Source organism: Suillus discolor (genome assembly GCF_016758755.1).
Source record: "Suillus discolor strain FC423 chromosome Unknown F5147scaffold_2, whole genome shotgun sequence".
Classification (NCBI taxonomy): Eukaryota; Fungi; Basidiomycota; class Agaricomycetes; order Boletales; family Suillaceae; genus Suillus; species Suillus discolor.
In genome coordinates this window covers 699241-713633 of record NW_024541249.1, presented here as the reverse complement: position 1 = coordinate 713633, position 14393 = coordinate 699241, and the positions used below count along the sequence as shown (strand labels likewise).

General features: G+C 47.0%; 5 protein-coding genes across 5 annotated transcripts; all 5 read right to left on the bottom strand.

Moving 5' to 3' along the window:
* Window positions 1-472: 472 nt before the first annotated feature.
* F5147DRAFT_544209 (uncharacterized protein) lies at window positions 473-1000 on the bottom strand (the record flags this gene model as incomplete). The annotated part of the gene is made up of 1 exon (XM_041430296.1): window positions 473-1000. A coding segment is annotated over one exon (528 nt), but the record flags the coding sequence as incomplete, so codon positions are not given.
* An 894-nt stretch (window positions 1001-1894) lies between these two features.
* Window positions 1895-2485, bottom strand: F5147DRAFT_647609 (uncharacterized protein; the record flags this gene model as incomplete). The annotated part of the gene is made up of 1 exon (XM_041433215.1): window positions 1895-2485. One exon carries the CDS (start codon window positions 2483-2485, stop codon window positions 1895-1897), a length of 591 nt encoding a protein of 196 aa, XP_041299538.1.
* A 4002-nt stretch (window positions 2486-6487) lies between these two features.
* F5147DRAFT_563758 (uncharacterized protein) lies at window positions 6488-7531 on the bottom strand (the record flags this gene model as incomplete). Its single annotated transcript, XM_041430690.1, has 1 exon — window positions 6488-7531. The coding sequence occupies one exon, from the start codon at window positions 7529-7531 to the stop codon at window positions 6488-6490; it is 1044 nt and encodes a 347-aa protein (XP_041299537.1).
* A 1385-nt stretch (window positions 7532-8916) lies between these two features.
* On the bottom strand, window positions 8917-9723 carry F5147DRAFT_767183 (uncharacterized protein; the record flags this gene model as incomplete). The annotated part of the gene is made up of 1 exon (XM_041440850.1): window positions 8917-9723. One exon carries the CDS (start codon window positions 9721-9723, stop codon window positions 8917-8919), a length of 807 nt encoding a protein of 268 aa, XP_041299536.1.
* A 1340-nt stretch (window positions 9724-11063) lies between these two features.
* On the bottom strand, window positions 11064-12067 carry F5147DRAFT_647606 (uncharacterized protein; the record flags this gene model as incomplete). The annotated part of the gene is made up of 6 exons (XM_041433214.1): window positions 11064-11089; window positions 11140-11339; window positions 11367-11458; window positions 11511-11732; window positions 11785-11826; window positions 11900-12067. 6 exons carry the CDS (start codon window positions 12065-12067, stop codon window positions 11064-11066), a joined length of 750 nt encoding a protein of 249 aa, XP_041299535.1.
* Window positions 12068-14393: the final 2326 nt, after the last annotated feature.

The following is a 14393-nucleotide window of genomic DNA, read 5'->3' as shown; positions in this document are numbered from 1 at the left end:
GGAAGTGGCGAGCTGGGGTCACAAAACATCCTAGGCTTCTTGCTATATCTGGAGTCTGGTGAGGTTGGGGGAGAGCATTTCTGAGAGCTAAAGGAGCGAGTATGCTGTTGCTGGTTTCTGCTTATGGAGTAATGGACATGACATGCGAGTGCTGGGGGGGAGTGATCTGTAGGTGCGATGTGTGTCATCAAAGAAAGGTTGTTTAACATACCTGGAGAGAGATTTGGTGCATTCTGAATTGATTGAAGATTGTTCCACGGGCTTCATCTAGGGGATCTTGATTGATCTTGGCTAGACTCCAGCTGTTAGAGCTGCCTATGGCAAGATGCCACCTTCGCTGTTGTTGAGCTTGGTAAAGTAGCAAAGCTCATTGCTTGTGAACGTCACAGTCATGATGCCAGCGATGGGTCTTCAATGCTGACCAAAATGCAATATGCATGTCTATCCTATCATCTGGCCAATCATTGTCTTTCATTAAAGTTACCATGTGAGGGGCTGCTTCATTGAATTGCTCCCAGATTAGATTCTCGTCTTTCACTATATGAGCTTTGGGGTCTTGAGCAGCGTCTGCAGGTATCCATTTGTGTAACCCATCAGATGTGGGAAGCATAACGAGCGTGTCTTCATCAGCCGTGAACATGGTATGGGATGCTTCTTCTAGACTGCTGTTAGTGAAGTAGAACAGTTCACAGTAATCTCTTGATTTCATTTTCCAGACGGTGTATTGGCATGGGAGGATTATTGAGTTGGAAGGGATGTCTATATTGCAGATTGGTGTGTATTTGGATTTGTTCTTTTTTCGTTCTCCAGAGATGGCAGCTTCTTGTTCTGCAAGGAGGGCTTGCTGTCTTTGGGCTTCCGTTTTTGCAGCTTGTCTTTGCTCTGCTTCTGCTGCCTGAGCTTCTTGAATTCTGACAGCCCACCAATGCTTGTCTGTATTATTCTGAATGTCCCATAGATTAGCTAATATTTCAGCAGCTTGTTGTTCATTCATCATTTCCACTCAAATAGTCAATCAGACTCTCAAGACAGCCCATCTTAAAGCTAGAATCAAGAAAAAAAGATTCTTCTGTCTCCAACCTATAGAAAGAAAAGACAAGATTAATGGTTCTCCTATCAATTTTAATATAAATTTCTAGCCATATGATCTCATCCTGTTGAGTTTAGCCTCATCTAATTAGATAAAACTCTTTCAGCTATCAGTAGTCTAGTATTTGTACTTCAAAGCAGCATCTTGTCTTTTCTTTCTATAGGTTAGAGACAGAAGACTATTTTTTTCTTGATTCCAGCTGTAAGATAGGTTGTCTTAAGAGTCTGATCGACTGTTTGAGTGGAAATAGTTATAGAGATGATGGAAATAGTCAATTTAGTCACCTTGATAGCATTAGCAGCCTACCCAATTAGAATATAGTGATTAAGAGATCTTGAGTCATGTAGAGCAACCTTTCAGATTGGCTATCAAATAACTTAAAGACTATGATATTACTATTTTATCATGTTTAGCATAGATCCAAGACACCAACTGTGACAGTGACTATTTAGCTCGCGAAGCTCGAAGTCAATGGCACAAGAGAAGAATGCTCTCAGGAAATAACAGGATAAAAGTCTGATATTTGGGTCCAGAAAACACTACTGTACGACTATGAATTGACTCTGGTTTTATACTACTGAGGCTCGGGAGATAACGGTGAAGCAAGACAGTGGGGGTAGAAACGGGTAGTAAGTACGTCGGCCAAGCATATAGTAGAGTAGCTGTAGCTATAGGAATAAATGAGTCCAATACGCTTTAGACAAGGGTGAGAGGAAGTTAGTGACGGTGCGTCAACTGAGCGACTGTTACATCTCCCCCTCCAGGGTGACCTACATCTCCCTCGCCTTCTTCTGCCCATGGACGTTAGTCCATCTCGGTCATAACCTCCTCGGGGGGCGCTGCGGAGGAAGAACCTGCCACCAGATATGTAGTGGGCAGGTCGGTTTCTTTTCGAATCTTCCCTAGTCCCCTTTTGTTGAGCTTCTGCGTCTGCTTACGCCCAAAGTTGCGCTCCTTCCTCTGACCGGCGCGTCTCTGCTCTATCTTTTCCTGTTGGTGAGATGCGCTCAGCGCAGTGTGCCATACCATCTGCTCTACCTGTGCCATGCGGGCGGATGACACGGTGATCTCACTATCTTCTTCGTCGCTGATAACGTCCGTGATCTCAATCGCAGACCCGGTGCTCACCACCGTGCCAGACTCGTCGATGTACGACGCGGTTGAAGGCAGCCCTTCGCTATTAAAAGTGTGGGCGAAGAATTCGTAGCCTAGGGGGCTAGGGGGTCGAGCGTGGGGAGGTTTGTTGCGTAGAGCATGGGAATACGCGACGAAGAGCTTGAGCTGATCGCGCGTCACAAGGTGAGAGTCGTCCTTGTTTTCGGGGTTGCCAACGAGAACGTCTCGGCCATGGGCCGAGAAGAAGAGTAGATGGGACTCATCGGGGGTGTGGGACATAGCGAATAAGCTGATTTCACCGTCCTCAAACCAGGATAGATGGGTGTGGTTGGTGTTGGATGGAGATGGGTCAAAGTGGGGTTCAAGGTGGTTGGTTTGGATTGGGGAGGCTGACCCTGTATTTAAGTTGGCCTGGTCTTCTAGCAAGACGTACCCCAAATATGATCGCGGATCGTCGCGAGGGGGTGTCCCGTTGCCGTCCATCAAGTCCCGAATCTCGCGTACTCCAACGAGGTCTAAGTATTCAGTCAGAGCGGCCAGGTGGGACACTTGCTCATATGGTAGCCAAGTGACGTCCCCAGCCCGCCATCTAACCTCAAATAGTGCACCTTCGTGGGTGCCGGAGTGGGAGATAATCTTGTCCACTGACCACTCACGTTCAGGTAAGTCTCCGAAATTGAATAACTGGGAGTCCGTTCGACCAGGGAACAATCAATCATCGTTGGGCACATGAATCCATAGCAACGATGCGTGGAAAACTGAGTGGATTCCTCGTTGACGCAACCTGCTTGGTAAGTCAAGCATGAAGGAATTGTTACCATAGTCGCGGGTCAGTTTATATGGCCCAATATACTTGGGGGAGAACTTGCGTGCCACTCCCTTTGGAAGTGACATGTTCCTTGTTGACACGTAAGCAATATCACCTTCCTTAAACGGACACAACTGACGCTGTCGGTTCGCGTTCCAGGTTTGTTTCACACGCGCTTCTATGATGGAGTCATGCGCCTTCATTGTCGCGCTCTTCATCTTCTGCAGGTAGACGCGCACACTTGGATACTCGTCTTTTGATGGGTTGTTCCAGACCATCGTGCGGGGTATTCGGCCCATGTTCAACAGGAAAGGTGATTCCTTAGTTGACTCGGAGCTTGAGGTATTAATGGCGAATTCTATAGCCGGTAGCTTTGTCACCCAGTCCATCTGGGTGGGTGATATGATGGCTCTGACCATCTGACCGATGGTCCGATTAACACGCTCTGTGGATCCGTCGGACTCAGGGTGGTACATGCTCGACATGCACTGGTTGATGCCCAGCAGCTCGTTCATGTGAGTCCAAAAGGTGCTGGTGAACAGCACATCCCGGTCACTGATGATTGCCCTTGGTAGCCCATGGTGTTTGTATACTTCGGCGAACACCAGCTCTGTGACATCCTTCGCAGTGTAGTTGACTCTGCTGGGTACCAAGTGTACCATTCCAGTGAGTAGTTCGATAATCACTGTTATCGCGTCGTATTCACCGTCCTGGTTCTTAGACATGGGGAGGGGACCTATGAAGTCCATCCCAATGGATTCCCAAGGCCTGGATGGTACCGGTAAGGGGTTCAGTAATCCGAACGGCTTTTGATTTGACAGTTTGCTCCTTTTGCAGGTCATGCAGGAAGCGCAGTACGCGTTGACGTCGTTCACCATTGTCTTCCACCAGACATGGTCCCGCAAGTAAGTCAACGTCTTCGAGGCTCCCAGATGTGCTAGCAGCGAGTGTGCTTGGGAGATCACCGTTTCTCGAACCGTGCGTCCCTTAATCTTTACGTCTGGTATGCATAATAATGTCTTGTCCTTCAGGTTCAGATGGATGAGACCTTCGTTCACATGGAAGTTCTGGTATTCTGTTGGTGAGTCCAAGATTTGTTTAAAGAATGGGTCCTCGGAATACTGATGCCTGATACCAATTATCAGCTCATCCTCATCTGGGTATACTGCTGGGAACCTCGTTACTTCTGGTGCATCTTCACCATGCTCGATGATGTTATCGTCGCTCGTAGGTGACTGCTGATTGGTGGTCTGTCCAGCATCCCCCCCTTCCTTTCGTTCCTTAGGGCCTCTAAGGACGAAATGTGGAGCCATCCGTCTCGCGAATTCGGCCGCCGTTTCAGGTCACCCAGATTCCGCAGGCAAGGGTACTTCCCACTGCCTGGTATCGCGGCCCTGTTGCCCAATACCGATAGTACCGCGCCCTCATTGGCCAGTACTAATAGTACCGCGTCCTTGTTGGCCGATACTGATAATACCGCGTCCTTGTTGGCTGGTACTGATAGCACCACGTCCTCATTGGCCGGTACTGATAATACCGTGTCCTCGTTGGACAGTCCTGGTACTGATAATACCGCTTCCTTGTCGGTCGCTACTGACCTGACCAGTTGGGACCACGTCTGCCTCCTGATGGGCACCAGAATCTGCCAGACGTGAACTTCGTCTGGGAGGATCCAACGCCCGTGCTTCCGTGCCCACAAGTACGGGCATAGAAATCAGGCTGGGCAGTGCCTCACCTGTTGCTCCTGTGTCACCCTCGTCGTAGGAGGTGAACTCACTGGGTGCACGCACTGTACCCGGTGCGTCGAAGGAGTACATCCTCGATAACGCATCTGGTAAGACATTTTCAACTCCGGGTAGGTAGCTGACGGTGAAGTCGAACTCCCCCAGTTTCTCCAACCACCTGGCCTGCCGGCCTGACAAATCTCGCTGGTTCAGTAAGTGAATCAGCCCTTTATGATCAGTTAACCATGTGAACCGTGCACCCTGCAGAATGTCCCAGTGTCTCAGCATGCCCTCAACGCCTGCCAGCATCTCCTGCTCGTGAACCGGGTAGTTCTGCTGCGCCGGATTAAGTTTTGCGCTGTAGAAAGCAGCCACCCTGGCTGTCTTCCATTCTGTGCCCTGGGTGATCACGCAAGCGATGCCCTTACCACTCGCATCCGACATCAGCCAGATGGGGTCAGCGCCGGCAGAGTAGTCCAGTGGAATACGCGAGTGTGTCGCGCAAGTCGCGACATATTGCTTAACCTCATTGAAGGCTCGCTGTTGGGTGAAGTCCCAGCGAAACGGCACCGTGTCGCCTGTGACCTCTGCCAGAGTTCCCATCGGAACTCTGACCCTGTGGATGTCATCCAACAGAAACCCAATGGCACCCAGGAAACTCCTGAGTGCGTCGCGGTTGGTGGGCGTCTTCCAGGCCAGGATCTTGTCCACCTTGGCCAGGTCCATATGGATCCCATTGTCGTCCATGACCCTGCCCAGGATTTTGAGGTCCTTGCATAGGAACTGCAACTTGCCCTCGCTAAGGTATAGTTTTTCCCTTTCCAATATCGCAAGGATGGTTTTGACGTGCTCCAGGTGCTCGGCTAACGTTTCAGAATAGATAATGATGTCGTCAAGGTAGACGTCCATCCACCGGCCTATGAACTCACCAAATAGATGGTTCATAAGGGCCTGGTATGTTGCAGGTGCATTACAGTCCCCCTGCTGCAACACAGTACTAACCATGTTTCCGTCGGGGGTGGTGACTGTGGTGCGTTCGACGTGCTCGGGCACTATTCTTATTTGCTCGTAGGCATCTTGTCCATCTATGATGGATCGGTACTTCCTCCTCGCCACTCGACGAAGGATTCCATCAATGTCCGGTAGCGGGGAGGATAGCTTGCATGTGTTAGCATTGCGTTCCCGCAAGTCAAATACCATGCGTAGTTTGTCTGTGCCCGGTTTTCTGATGAACAACATGGGCACAGTGTTACCGGTGCTCGTCATGCGCCACCGTCCAGATGCCAGGTATGCCTGCCTCTTCTCTCTCCACTGTGGACGCAGGGGCTCTGGGCAACGAGAAGGCCTCCATCGGTAAGTCTTCTCTGTATCGATCAGGGGGATCATATGATTGATTGCCCTTAGAGGGGGCAAACCGGTGGCGCTGGCCTTGGCGCAGAGTGGCCGGGCCAGTTCGCAAAGGAGTTGGCGTGCGTGAGTCAGATCCTCCTCGACGGCTCCTGCCACTCTCGACTCCAGGATGGAGACCTGCTCGCCCTTGACAGGTAGGGCATGATCGCTACCTACCATCACCCGAGACGGGTTCAAGCCAACCATGACTTGGTGCTGGAAGAGGAATGGCGTCCCCAGGATCAAATCATAATTCTGTAAGTTTATGATATCAAAGAACCTTTCCTCCTTGATGTGCTGATAGGCTAACTGCACCTTTACTCCAAAGTTCACCTTGGATCACGACCCTTGCACGGCCAGTTAGATGGTGAGTGGCTTCTCTAGCGGTATCTGCTTTACCTTTAGCTGATCTGCTAGTGTAGACGACATGAAGTCTGCCAGCGATCCCATGTCGATGAGGGCTCTGACTGGACAGCCATTCACATGCGCCACCACCACGACAGGCTTGGGGATGAGCCGTTTAAAATCTCGGGCTATCGCCGAGTTACGTTGTATGGCCGGGTATCTTCCTGGCACCACCTGCTGGCCGTTCAGTTCAATTAGCTGAAATCGGTGAGCCGTTCCTTCAAACTGCATGTCTGGGATTGCATAGAGCTGATGCACTACGTCTTCCAGTGCACACTCCATTGGGCTGAGATCACCGGAATCCAATGACCGGAAGTGGTGATTCTCCCACTCCAATTCCTTGCTTAGCATCAGCGTGTTCAGCCGCTTGTAGCCCTTCAGTAAGTGCTTGGCATACCAGTGAGCTACGTTTAATCTTTCGTTGCACAGAAACAGATCATCCGCTTTCAGTATGTAGTCCAACTTGTGGTCCACGATCTCGTAGACAATTCCATCATCGTAGATCAACCGGTCACAAGTGAACCGATCTTCCGCAGCCCGGGGTTCTCCAGGGAGTCGAGTCTCCCTGTTCAACATTTTGGTGACCCGATCAGCCAAGGCATCCCCCATTGGCCTATGACGCTGCATGCAGCGTCTCAGGGACTTAGGTATGTCATATCCCGCTGCCAGACGATTGGAATACCAGTCACTCACGAAAAACGCCGGGTTTCGTAGCAGGTATGAAGGGATCTCCACCTCATCCTCTAGGTAAGAAGCATGGTCCATTATGACGTGACGGGTGTCTGATATCCGATAGATCAGGAACCTCTCATCTGAGAAGGTCTCTTCATTCGTCAAATCATCCCCAGGATAAGGTGCGTCTCGTCTCAGTAGTTCCTCGGCACGACGCGCTAATGGATCACCTATAGGCTCATCGGCCACTCCCCATGTTCGGTATACCAGTTTCTTAGGTATTTCGTACTCCAGGAGTGCGACGTTCAGAGGGATCTCGGTGATCATTTCAGTGCTGTCCTCGAGGGCTTGACGCTCACTGTCAAGCCCCGTTTCGATGTGCATAGCGTAGTTGGGCACCCCTGGGGGTCTGTCCTTGTTTGATGAAGTTACGGTAGTCCGTTTGGGGCACTGACAGGACATGTGTCCCGCCTCTTTACAGATGAAGCATCGTCCTTCGGACACGAGACGTCGTGCTCTTCGCAACTCATCTTTTCGTCTTTAGGACACTCTGGTCGCCTATTCTGTACAGGTCGATGTCCTCAATCCCGGCGACTCGGGCCAGACGACTGCCGGTCCTTCTGCCCATGGTTCTCCTTAGGGTGTTCTCGAGGTGCGTCGCCTCTTTCGCCCTTCGGCTGCTTGTGACCTTTAGAATCCTTGCCCTGTTTTCTAGGTGGTCTAGACTCTTCTTCGCGGCCGCGGCTGCTGGTCATGGCTGATTCCGCCAGTTCGACGATTTCGGCGATGCGCTGAACCTCGCTCAAGGTGGAGATTTCGGGGTTTAGTTGCATTTTATATAGCTCATTCTGGATGGTTGTATTCAGACCAAACCAGAACTTGACGACCTTCTCCCGCTCAGGTACGTTCCCTATCATCATCCAGAGTTCGTTTAACTCGGACAGGTAATCTCGGACTCTCTTGTCGCCCTGGTAGCATCGATAGAGCTTCTTTCACTGCTTGGTGCGAAAGTTGAGCGGGAAACAGTAGTTGAACAATTCGGTGAAAAAGTCCTTCACCCTCCATTCACCCGGTCGATCTGATACTTGTCTGACATAGAAATCATGTGCTTTCCCCTTTAGATAATAAGACAGGACGAAGACTTGTCTTCCTTGAGGTACGTTTCCATCTTCTACATATGCGGTTCCCTCCGTTATGAAACGGTGGAATGCCCTAGGATCAACGGATCCATCATACTCCTTTGGGGGAATGGGTTTTAAGGTGCTTTTGCGTTTGGATTTACGTTTCTTGTTCTTACGACGCTTCCTAGACGCACGTCTTCCTTCATCGCTAGAGCTGGATGAACTGCTCTTACTCTCAGTCGACGACTCGCTTGAGGACGACGGAGAGGATTCGGAGGAACTGCTGGAAGAGTCGTCTGGAGAACGTGCTCGGGTAGGTTTGGAGTCCCTCCCCTTCTTATGGGTCATTTTCTCAAAAGCTCAACCCAGGTAGCTCTTAGGTGCTATCTGACCTGTAGTGTCCATAGTGGGAGGAGTCTCCCTCAGACCATGCTTCCTAGATGGCTGACTAACGGCTGTCTCGACCATTTTCCTCATGGGATGGTGAGTTTCGGCTTCCTCAGCGATTCGGACCCGAGTATGCTTTCTAGCGTCTGGTTTCGTAAGTCCATCTGCCTTATTCAACCGTTCCTCCAGCTGACGTATCCGGTTTTAAAACCGCTCAGTCATCCGCTGTTCTGTAGCCTTGATGGCTGCCTCAACGGGATCAGTGGGCTCGTCATCTGATTCAGCCGGTCTCACGGGTTCCTCATTGGCCCAGGTCCTTGACCTGGCCCAGGTAGCCAAGGCTTCTCGCTGGGCATCTGGGTCAATTTCAGACTCTTCAAGGTCAGCATCCCCCCAATTCCGGGGGTCCACACCTTTTCCCTTTGAAGGTCCTTCGTCGTGTGACGACGACGTTTGCTCGCTTACGCGAGCCCTTTCTTCAACGTGTCTCCTATCAGAGATGCGTTGCTTCTCTTCTTGGGTGAGGTGCTTCTCAGCCTCTCTCACCAGGTCAGGTTCTATCTGATCCTTTGTCTTAGGCTTGCTCTTAGCTGCTCTTCTAGACTTAATTCGGCATTCTTTAACCGTTTTCCATGGTGTGCCATTCTCTGACTCAGCCGATGATTCACTGGTGGTGACGAACGGGTTATGTACAGGTTCGTCATCCAAATTTTCTATTACTCCAGTCGACTGACGTTGACCGGTCATAGCGCTATCAACGCTAGCCGAACGCGCTCCAGCCTCTGGCTGGGGCGTGTCGGACCTTGTTCGTACCACGTCACTGTATGAGCGAGCGGGTCTGAGAACAGAGTCACCCGTACGCAAGAAGGATCTCTCGGTAGGGGATGGGGTTGGGGTTGCATCGTTAGTGCTATTTTCAGTTAAAGGGGACTCAACTAATGTCCCCGGGATTGCTTGTTCAACGCTCAGCATGGCAGAACGTTGGGATCGAAGGTTGTAATGCGAAGACATGGTATGTTTTTGGTTTGTCGTGGGTACTATTCGGTGGGCCTAACCGAAGTCGTTCCAGTGACGAGGGGTTTTTAACGAAGGTTTGTTATGAGAAAGTGGGTAGACTTTTGGATGTTAAAAAAGATGTGACAGTGACTATTTAGCTCGCGAAGCTCGAAGTCAATGGCACAAGAGAAGAATGCTCTCAGGAAATAACAGGATAAAAGTCTGATATTTGGGTCCAGAAAACACTACTGTACGACTATGAATTGACTCTGGTTTTATACTACTGAGGCTCGGGAGATAATGGTGAAGCAAGACAGTGGGGGTAGAAACGGGTAGTAAGTACGTTGGCCGAGCATATAGTAGAGTAGCTGTAGCTATAGGAATAAATGAGTCCAATACGCTTTAGACAAGGGTGAGAGGAAGTTAGTGACGGTGCGTCAACTGAGCGACCGTTACACCAACCCTATAGAATATTCCTAAGAATCACTCAAGAAATTGCTTGTAGCATATCAAGATCCACCATAGGGGCTATTTTAACTATGAGACAGTGTTACAGCAGAGGGTGATGAAAATACCAAAGAGGAATACCCAAAATTGATAGAGAATATGTCTAGAAGAGTGGCAGAAGTGATTAGGACAAAAGAAGGTCACACAAAGTACTAGAATTGTAGAGATTACATTACTCAAACTCAAAGTCAAAAAGTGTCCCAATGAGTCATCAACTTAAAATAATCATACCTTCACACAATATTATTACTTTCCCATGGTATAGGGAACCAAAATAGAGCTGAAAAGCAGACCTCTCTGACACCTCCCTATAGCTTAGTCATATTCCCACATTCTGATACATGATATAGCAATTACATGAAAAGCTATAAACATTGGGATACTTTTGTGAGTCACTGTATATATCTGAAATGCTGTCTAGTTCTGTGTGGGTCTGTCTAGGGTGCAGGGATTTACTAATGCATATTAATTAGTTCTTAAGCTTCAGTTCTTACAATGGTCAAGTTCACATGTATAGGCCAAGCACTTTTGAATATTCATGGACTCTCACTCAAAACTATTCTAACCTTTGTCACCTTGGCCTCTGCTGTCAAGGAAGACATGATATTATTGGCTGAACCTACAACATATATCTGAAAGTTGAAAAACCCAAAATGGACCTTTGAGTATCCTTTGAGGCTCCCACCTCAAGTTGTATTTGGTTAGTGTGTGCTTATAGTTTGTTTTCATTGCTTATAGTTCATAATACACTGTTTTAGTTGTTATTACACCCAAAATAATTTTATTGATGTGTTGGTAACAAAAATTGAAAAGATCATCAAGCAGTACATAGTGATAGTGAAGATTATCTACATATTACCAAAGCAAATGTTATCTATTTGTTGTTGTCATTCAAATCAGTGAGATCAAGACACATGTGCTCACAACCCCATGTCACAATGAGTTCCTGAAGCCTTTCATGCCTTACTTTCAGAGCAGAATCTGCTCGAATACTGTCAATCAGCACTAGGATCACCTTGTATGTATCATAGAACTGTTCTGCCGAAGCATTGATGGACTCAAACCTGCCTATCCAATAAGCTTTCAGTGCATTCTGCAATGCAGCCTCAGTGAGGGCAATTGTGCTGTTAAGTCAGAGCAGATCAATATACTCATAAAGTCTTTTCTGCCAGATGATGTCTACAATGACATCGACAAAATATTCAGCCTCCAGAAGCAGGTACCATTCAATGCTGTCCTCACCCTAGTAAGTTTGTGAATCAAAAATCAGTACACAAACATTAGAAAAGACATACCAGTTCCAACTTGTGCAAGAAGTTCAGATTCTTCAATAGCTCTAGGACTAGCACTGCCTTATGGGTGACCTCCTTGTCAGGTTCTGAGGATATAGGCAGTCGTAGATTGAGTGCCGTTTGAACAATGTTGGTGGCGTAGTCTCTAAATACCCACCATACATTCAACATATACGTCATGAGCTCTTCATAAACAGACTTTTTTTCAAATTGTTTTATATCAAACTTCAGAAAAAAAGTGTTAGTGACATCATGAATGAATTCAACAAAAACTTACCTTGACCAATGATAGAAATGCATGCCTTCTTGAGGGCTTTGTCTAAGACAGCCCCTCATTTTTTTGTGTTGGTGACACAGCATCCCTCCCTTGCATCATCATGCAATGTATTCACAGAGTGTTTGATGGAATCGATGGTGGGTTTATTGAGTTCTACAGTGAAAACCGAATTGGGAACCTCATTATTAGACACAATTGGCACTTGTGTGGTGGTTTTGAGTGGTGGGGGTGGTGCTGGTTGAGGCACAGGTGCGGATGCAGGTGCTGGCACCAATGCTGGCATTGGAGGTTGACTGAATGTGTTCTGAGCTAGCTAACAGTTTGTGATGTATGTAGTTTCTATAGTAATGTTATATATTATCATATATTAGAAAAGGAAAGAAACAACTTACATGAATGACCCTTTAAGTCAACTCCTTGCATTCAGATTCACTTTTGTAAGAAATTGTGACACTGGTGACCTGAGGACACAGATCGAGCATCATCGCCTTTGTGTGGTTGGTCTTAAGGTGGCAGCTGGAATCTCTGCTGTTCAGACCCTCCCTGCTTGAACCCCTCCTCCTGGAAGTGTTCCCCCTCCTGCTCAAACCCTCCCTGCTCAAACCTCTCATGCCGGAAGTTGTCCTGCAGATGGTAGTCATCCTATTGATGATAGTGGTTCTGCAGCTGATAGTTGTCCTGTGGATGGTAGTGGTCTTGAGACAGGTGATATTGGTCTTGGGGCAGCTCATAGCTGCCCCCCATTTGGTAATCCTGTGGGTCAAATGAGGGTGGGAAATGGTGTTGGGGCTAGAACTGAGGATCTGATTGGAAGGGAGGGAGTTGATTTGGATCCATGCTGGGGGGGCAATATACAGATTTGGGTGTTTGTGGGCAATCTTGAGGCAAACTGAGTTGGCTTGTGATGTCATGCCCTGAGGCATTGAGCGACAAGTTCTTTTTTGGTCATGGCAGTGTCTAAATTATGTCAGAAATGTTCAAGTGTTCAATAGAGGGGACTCATCTTTTGTTTGGCGGATGTCCTTCAAGATTGAGAGTCTGTTCATCAAGGGGCCATGGGATCTTACTGATTTCCAACCATTTACTTACCCAATGTAGCATATATTCAAACATAAAGAACTGTATATGTTGAGTATAAATTGGAAAGATCATACATAATCTATAGTGCATTTGACATAAGCAGAAATATGGATAAGTCGTGGTGATGGGCCGAGGTAAAGATATAAAATGCTGCACAATGATTAGATTGGAAGGCATCGGGATTGGATGGGAGACAATATAGGCAATACAGAATGAAATTGGGGCAATAGGAGGGGATAGGAATTGAATTGTTCAGTGTTAGATTGACTAAACATGTGTTGTTAATAGAATGAAGAAGAATAGGGAACTAGCAGTAATGTACCCTCCTATTCATTTGCTTCATAAATGAGGTCATCTGACCCTCCATTACTGTAGGACTCAACAAAACACAATTAAATTCAAAGGTTAATGACTATGTTTTTTGTGAGTGAGAGTTTTGTTAGATTTTTTCCTATAATTTGGTAGCATTTATTAAAATGTTTATTTTTGGACTTTTGATATTGTTGAGCTTTACATTGTGTGATACTTGCAAGGCCATCGCTCTGCATCAGATCTTAATCTCTTAATTCTATGACTTACTTATATAGCTATCTTACACATTGCTGATAATCTTTGAATCATGAGTAGAAAGTTGAGGATCCTTTTTTGATTCAGGAAATTCTTTAATCAAGAGAAGCTGGTATCTTGGAGCAGCCTAGGAATCTATAAAACATCAATATAAAGTAATTTGATCACTGCTACCAATAATTTCAGCCTTAGAGAAGTTTATCATAATTATTGGAGGAGTACCTATGAGATTTGTAAGTTCCTGTTCAATTAAACTTACTTACATATATCATTTGCTTTAGATTGACAATTAAAATATCAGTAGCAATTTGCCTTTCCAGTTGGCACTCCCATGAAATTGCCATTATTGACCAAAGTACTACAACAAAAAAACCAGAGAAAAGATTTCTTAGCTTAATCAATCAATGGTTTCCATAGCTTAAGACTGATTAAAGTTATTCAGATGGACATCACCATCGATCATAACAGATTAGTCAAAATTAAGGTCTTTAATACTTCTAAGTTTGATAAGTCTTATGAGACACTGAGTAACCATCAAGTCACACTAATCTTCCTAGTGCTCTCCAAACAGGTTTTCATTTAGGACAGCAGTATCTATAATGGGACTAACATTATATGTTAGTTGTAATATGACATCTTATACTATCACATGTTTACCTATTGATTAAGGCTCTGCCTTGCACTAGATTTTACACTAAGTCTTCATACTAGTTCTTATTCCTCCATCTTAGTCAATATCCACCTTAGGCCTAGGAAGGAATTCACTAGGTTGAAGCTCCGCTCCTCCACTCCTCTGCTCCTCTGATCCTAAACTCCTCTGGATCTACTCTGCTTTAGACTTTGTCTCTGCAGCCTTTCCTCTGTTGCTTCTACTCAGGATTTGTCCTGAGTAGCCTATATATATCCTTACTAAGTGGACAAAACTACATTGTAATTTCTGGAAGTTTCTCCAGAACTTTCCC